Source organism: Arachis ipaensis, chromosome B01, assembly GCF_000816755.2.
Source record: "Arachis ipaensis cultivar K30076 chromosome B01, Araip1.1, whole genome shotgun sequence".
Taxonomy (NCBI): domain Eukaryota; kingdom Viridiplantae; phylum Streptophyta; class Magnoliopsida; order Fabales; family Fabaceae; genus Arachis; species Arachis ipaensis.
This window is the reverse complement of record NC_029785.2, coordinates 1,540,166-1,547,750: the sequence shown is the minus strand read 5'-3', so window position 1 is coordinate 1,547,750 and position 7,585 is coordinate 1,540,166. Positions and strand designations below refer to the sequence as shown.

At 34.4% G+C, this 7,585-nt stretch overlaps 1 protein-coding gene across 3 annotated transcripts in view; it reads right to left on the bottom strand.

Annotated features, from left to right (window-relative positions):
- The window catches only part of LOC107633570 (phospholipase D alpha 1-like), a 19,232-nt gene that overhangs the window by 10,090 nt on the left and 1,557 nt on the right, over nucleotides 1-7,585 (bottom strand). For 2 of the 3 annotated variants that reach the window (XM_021115159.1, XM_021115157.1), the window contains 3 exons: nucleotides 6,291-6,701; nucleotides 4,304-5,738; nucleotides 3,396-3,995 (listed from right to left, as the gene is read on the bottom strand). In XM_021115159.1, the coding sequence (XP_020970818.1) occupies nucleotides 3,535-3,995; nucleotides 4,304-5,738; nucleotides 6,291-6,701 (2,307 nt within the window). In that variant the 3' untranslated portion in view covers nucleotides 3,396-3,534. Of the gene's footprint in view, nucleotides 1-3,395; nucleotides 3,996-4,303; nucleotides 5,739-6,290; nucleotides 6,702-7,585 lie in introns of those variants that run through there. The other variant, XM_021115165.1, reaches the window with a different exon arrangement.

Sequence of the window (7,585 nt, the reverse complement as noted above, 5' to 3'; positions counted from 1 at the left end):
TTTAGGGGGACCATGGCCACCTTAGGCCCCAGCCGTAAATCCGCCACTGCGCCTAAGGAGTTAAGGAGTTTCGAATTCACATTGGTCGAATTTCGACGTTTTGCGACGCTTTAGGCCAAAAACGAAACTCACCACCACCAGCTGTGTTTCTGCCCTTATGTGCATATTTTCTAGTGTGTGAAAGGTTTAGTAACCGAATTACATAAGAGGTAAGGATTATGATTAGTTAGAGTATGGTTGTGCTTGTTTTCGGTGATTATACGAGCCACTTTGTGGTGAATTTGTGCTTGTTTTGAATTTCTGAAAATTTTGTGAGTTACCACTGTTTTGGCTTGCTAAATATGTGTAATATACTATTATATTGCCTCTAGATTTTGTGTGAAAGTAGCCGGAAACATGGAAGCACTTGGGGTTTAAGTTTCGAGCTTTAAACGTCACAAAAAGCGAAGAAAAATATAAAAACTGCACCTTTTAAATTTTTAGTCACTAAGAGAACGAAAATTATGATGGAAAAGAATTAAAAAATAGTTATAAAAATAGTTTTAATCCTATGGAATAAAGGTGTAAATGTAAAAAGCGTGTTATGGTCATTTTTAGGCAAAAAGAGAGTTAAAAATATAATTTAAACGAAAAATAAATAAAATTCTGAATTTGGTGTCATTAGTGGTAAAATAATAATTATATAAATTAGTTGGGTCGAGATTAAATTACAATAAAATTTCGGGCCTAAATAAAAGGTGTAGTAAAAATTAGAAGTAAAACGGTAAAAAGCGATAACTAGAATAAGTAAGTAAATTTAATAAAGGATAAAATGATCTTTTAGGTCTCTAAGAGTATAATTGGCATTAATTAAAAGTATTAAGGATAATTTGGTCATAGAAACGTATTAGGATTAATCCGATAACATTTTGATGGTAAAGCAGGTTAAACGGTAAAACTAGAGTACTTAGGGGTATATTAGTAATTTTAGGTATAAAATCAAAATTAAAAATCATTAATTAACTCAATAATGGATAAGAAGGTATTTTAGAAAAAATATGAGAGTAAAATGGTGAAGTACACTAGTGGTGAAAGCGTCACTAAAAGGCTAAAGAAAACTAAAAAAAAAACGAAGTTACGTATAAATCGGGTAAAATTGAAAATGTACAAAATACCAAGGGTAAAATAGTAAAATATGTGACAAGGCTGAGATATGTTAAGAAAGGACCGGGCACAAGTTTTATTTAATAAAAAGGACAGAGAAGTCCTTTAGAGATAAATTTTATTGAGATGTGCCGCGGAAAAGGAACTGTAAACCCCAAGGTGTTTGAGGTTGTTTGGAGGCGGGTATTACCCACTGGCTGCTAAAAATCTATTTTTCCTTTGTGCGTATATTATGGCATCAAGCTTTGCAATGATTGTCTGTTATCACAGACTGGTGGTATTCTTAACCACTTCGACACATATGCACGGACGAACGCAATCGGGAAACTAGGACTAGTTGTTGTAGGTAGTCAACTGACGCATGAGCTCATGGCCTGCATAGGATCAGGTATGCATCATACTTGGTTGTTGCATTTATCTATGATTGTGATTTATCTCTATTTCCTGTATTTTGTGTTTATTTACTATTCTACTATATACTTGTGCTTGTACTTATTTGTGTGACTTACCAACCTAATTGCGCGAAGTCTTAGACTTAGGCTGCAAAACCCCTTAGGCTTTCCTGTTAGTACCTTGCTAGGAACCTTAGGTTCTCACCCCTTACTTCCCTGTTCCACATATGCAAACCAGCGAGATCTTCTTTGAGTTTCCTGCTTTGGGACTAGCGAGAAACAGTAGCATTATCGGAGGGTCAAAGCAACTTCTTTTACTTCCACACAGCACTTTCGTGATTCTTCAGCTGCCAAAGATCGGTGACCAGTAGTAGTTATAATAGTCATAGTAGTAGTCTTTGCCCTCGCTCTGTATTAACTTTTAGAGGGCTAGGTGCTTTTGTAAATATCTATAAAAACAAGTTAGAACGGGTCGCAGACTAGAGTAACTCTTGTGAGTCGAGGCCTGTTAGTATAAATATGGAATCTATAAATATTTTCATGAATAAGCAATGACGTAACTTGGTATTAATTATGATGTACTAAATGATCCTTCGGGCATATATGTATGATTTTACTATGTTTTCTGTATTTTCTGTGCATCATGTATATATTATCTATTTAACTATTATCTATTTCGTTATATCTATATATCTGACACGCGATCTCGACTAGCACTACAGGCTCATATGTATATATTTAATATAAAGTCTAGAGTCTCTAGAAAAAACCATGTAGTAGCGCCTAGCGGTTAACATTGGTCATGACGTGCTAGAAGTTGGGTCGTTATAATTGGGCTGAGTACACCATTCCCTCTGCTTTCAAAGATTTTATTAAGGTTTGAGTATGAGAATTCTCTTTATTTGTTTTTAATTAGTTATTTGTTATTGTTGTGCTAGGTCAATAATGACTTGTGACAGGAATGCAAGAAGATGGGTTTTGAACTTTTGACACAATTGAACTCAATGTGGGCTCACTTGGGATTCCTGAAGATACTCTTCTTCTTCTTCATTGTCAACGGATTAAATTGAGGAGGAGGAAGAAGAGGGAAGAGAAGTGAAGAGGAGGAGGGTGGTGGTGGTGGTGGTGGTGAGGTTGATAGATTGGTAAAGTATGATTGAGAGTGGTGGCAATGAGACGGTGGAAAGTTTATACATTAAGGAGGATGAAGAAGAAGAGGGGAGGAGTAAAATGACGTAGTTTAGGTGCAAATAGCAAATCGACGTCATTTAGTTGTGTCATATCATTTTTCGGGTGATGGAAATGGACGCAGGGATCAACTTGAGTCACACGTTAAAGTTTCAAATACAATTTAGGTCAATTAAAAATTAGAGGGCTAAATTGAGTCAGAAATTAGAATTTAAGAGCCATTTTGAAGATTAACTCGTTCTTTTTTATTAAATCTGAGATAACAATATTGTAAGTCAGTAGGGTGATAACTATCCCAAAAGACATATTTAGATGCATCTTTGCATATTTTCAATGAAAAGTGCTATAAAATGGGCCAAGTTCCATATTTGTAATGCCACAACATGCTTTGTCCATGCTCTCAAATCCTGTTCTTTGAGAAGTATATATATCAAATTTCACATATGAATATGAATATGAATGTAAATTTTTTTGGTATATTAGACTTAGAATATCGTCATGTTGGGAATGGATGCACTCTACTGTAATATTCTTTCAATCATTTACTTGGCATAGTCAAAGGCATTTTATCAGGATGAATGGACCATGAAGAAAGCAGCCACAATTATATTCAACGAAGTAATACAACTAAGCCGAGAAGATTTTTGAAATGGATAAATTTCATTCACGAAGTACATGGAATACAACATTTATTTAATTCAAAAGTTAAGATAAAGGTATCCATTATCAAACAGGTACAACAATAAAGGATACTTATTTTGATCAAGGAATTGAACTTTAAGAATTGTGGGACACTTTTTTTGCATGCATGCTACATGGTGAATATCTTGTTAGGAAGACCTCGATTTATGACAGTAGGGTTTTTGGCACCTAGAATAGGAGCATTAGTGTCAGGGAAGAACTCAACTCCTGAGAGATTTGTGAGTGTTCCATCAGCAGAAATATCAACAGGATACCGAAGCAAGTGACCAGGAAGGTTATTGGATCCAAGTAAATACTTGTTAGAATACAACTCCCAATACTTCTCCCCAAGTTGTTTCACTTTGTTAATACATTCTTCACTTTCTGGGTTGAGGAAGGTGTCTTCATACATTCCAAGGTGCTCGTACCACAGGGAGATGCGGAAGCCATGGATTTGGCCTCTTGCACCTCCTTGGCTAGTAGCCAAATGGTGTGGTTGATAAGCTCCCATGGCAATTTCGGTGTCTCTTCCACCATCCATTGATCTCTGGTTGATGTTGGCAGATCCAATGATTATGTACTCATCATCAACTGTTAAACAAGCAAACAAAAACAAACAAGAGAAAAAAGAATCCACATAAATAGCTAGGTAAAGTTTTTACAATAAAAAATTACTTACAATATAGAGAGTTTTTAAATATTAATTATTATTTGTATACGAAAAGAGTACACGAACATTAAATTCAAAATAATGTAGAAATTCAGGTGCAGTTAACTTCATGTGAAGTTGATAGTTAGAGTTAGTCAAATTTGTTAAATCATTTAACGACGGTCAACTATCAACTTTACATAAAGTTAACTGTACTTAAATTTTCGCTTCAAAATAATCATTGACTTACCTATCATCATCTTGGAGTGCACATAAATCATGAAGCGTCGTTCTTCTTGGGCTTTCTGGTAATCGGAACCTTGTTCTGGTCTCTGTGGAGGCATATACTCTCCGTCTTTCTTCACCTCTCGATTGCCAAGACAGAAGAATGACAAATATTTTCGAGGATCTTGTTCAATTTTCTCTTCCTTGAGTGCTTCAACAATGTCCTTGTACATCATCTCTATGGTCCTCCTCTGCAAATATAGTATTTTCTGAACAGCTCCAGTAGTCTTATTTATTGGAACACCTTCTGGCCACATTGGAATCACTACATACACCATGAACTTCTCTTTAGCCTTAATCTTGCTAACAATTTTGAGTGAAAGCTCCTTTGGGATAAGATGAACAGCATCAAATTCTGTGCTATCCACACTCCACCCGAAAGCACTTCCTATAAAATATTGGTTCTCAATATATATGAAATTCTTTGCTCGGCGAATAGCATTAATGTATGCATCTTGAATGCTCCGATCTATCGTCTTGTTCTTCCCGCTAACAAGCCCATGTTCAAAAGCTTCTTTAGCAGTTTCTGGAAAACCAAGAGTAGCTGTATCATCAATGGATCTGAACAACTGAACATTCCATGTGTCATCATCATCATCAGGGTTCGTTGCTTGAGATGGTGCAATGATGAAATCCTTAAGCTTTTCTTCTGAAAGAAGCATGTCCTGATCTGTGCCCTGTTTCCAAAATCTCTGCACAAAGGTGGAGTAAACATCCCATGCAATAGGCCCTTCAAGCTTACAATGTATATCATGCCATGGCTCCCTAGGACCACCCTTTTCAATTGCAGATCCATAAATACTTGGTTGATAAAAATCTTTACTGTGTTCAGCAGCTAAAGTTTGAAAAAGAGAATGAAATTGAGTATCATATCTTCCATTACAGAGATCAATACCTCCAATGAAACTCACAATTCTTCTTTGATGATCTGGGTCCTTTTCATTTGGCAACTTAGCATCCACCACCACAATCTTTTGGTGATGACTGTAAGAAACACTGTCACGTGGGCACAAAATGCAGTGGACATTTGTGTCCTTGAAATAGCTTTGGGTTTCTTTATCATGAGTACCCATGGTTCTGACGTAGTTTCCAATTCCTGGAACTCGAATTATTCCTTCCTGCCATAGAAGCATCACAACCCTGACTCCATCGTCCTTTGCCTTTTTCTTGAGCAACTCACCGAGTGTTATGTCTCCACCATGCTTTGGCCTCTTAGGATCTCTTATCAGAGAAATCTGAGTGTAAAGAGACCAGCCAGTGATGTATATAAAGTGTTTTGCTTCGTTGATTGCATCAAAGATATCCTCCCAGCATCTTTGAGGCTCGTAAGTCTTACTTCCATCAAGCACTACTCTTGGGGAAAAATCATCTAGGACATGAGCATCTTGGTAAAGAGTAACCTGAACATATTTTGGATACAAAAATATTATTTGTACATCAAAATCAGTTATAAAAATAAGTTATCTATGTATAAATACATATGTAGTTTAATTTAATTTTTAATATATATTTATATTCCAACATATATTTTATACTCATGATTGATTTTAGTGGCTGATTTTAGTATATACATAATATAGTCGTTTTGAATAATAGTAGCTAGTTGAATTCAAAGTAGGGGTGTGCATGTACTTAGATCCGAATATGTCCTAATATTTTATAGTGAAAAATGGATATTCTCGCTCCAATTTTAATAACATCACTTTTTTTACAAATTTATGCAATATATAATGTAAAAAATTGTATATAAAGTAACATTATAAAAAATAAGAATGTAATTATCATTTTTTTTATTTTGAGTACACGAATTCGACCTAAATAAAAATAACAAATCTGACAAAATCTATTCTCAACAAAAAGACCGCTAACAAAGTGTAATTTAGCTATAATGTCTAGACTTAACAAATAATAATAATAAAGTAAGTAATTTTGTTTATCATGATAATATATACCTTGCATCCCTTATGCTGGGAGAAGAAAGTGCGAGGAACTCCAGGGAAGTCAGGAGATTTGATGCCTTGAGACCAGTTTTGGTGTCGTTTAGCATCAAAAAATTGTAGCTTGACATGGATCTTTGGGCCCCCAGATATGGGCTTTTTACTGGCATCAACTATTTCAACCCATTTGTCAACTTCAACACCATTTAACATTTTCTCATCAACTTCCACATATGCTTCTCCAATAACACCTCGTCCACGAAGAGAAGAAAGCCATTTGTCACATTCCAATTTGACTATGATATTTGATGTCATATGGGCACAACGAATGTAAAAACACTCTTCCAATTTAGGGTTAGTAGGCTCTTTTAAACGCCTGCTTTCAATCTTTACTTCATCCAGATAAATGCTTGCATAAAGGGGCACCTGGAATAGGAGGAGGACAAACTTTTTTGTAAATATATATATATCTATATATATATAATCTAAAAATCAACTTAAAATATTCGAAATTTATTTTTATTTTATATTCATTAATTCTTGCTGAAATAAATAGATAATTTTAGATATAATAAATATATAATTATAGATATTATAATATAAAATTATAAATATTAAATTAAATAAAATAATTGTGTGTTATTTTTTTTTATGTTACTTTTAATTTTTGTTAGAGTAAAGTATCATTTTTGTTCTTAACGTGTATTTGGGGTAAATTTCAAAGTTGTCCCTAACATTTGAATCGTCATATTTAAGTTTCCAACATTTCAAAATTGACTCAATGTTGTCCTGACGTTAGAAATCTGTTAACGGAATTGATGGCGGGACAAAATTGAGACGATTTTAAAACGTTAGGGACTTAAATAGGACGAAAACGTTTGGGACTTAAAGGTAGCGTTTGGTAGAGAGACAGAGACGAAAATACTGAGACTGAGAGACAGAGACTAAGAGACAGAAATTGAAATAAATCTCAGTATTCTATTTGGTATAAAGTGGGAGACAAAAATTGAAACAAGAATGAAATTCTAATTTAATTTGTACAAAAGGATAAAATTGAAATTAATTAATTGAAATGAAGGTATTTTAAATATAAAATGTTATTAAAATTTTAGTCTCAATCTCTAAAAATTTTAGTCCCTTGTATCCCTACTTTTTGGAAGTACTACTGAAATTTTGGAGACAGAGACAGAAATTTTAGTACCAGTCTCTGAACCAACAAACATGATACTAATAAGTCTCAGTCTCCTGGTCTCTGTCTCAGTACCTCAAAACAAACGCTACCAAATAGAACGAAAATGTTGGGGACAAAT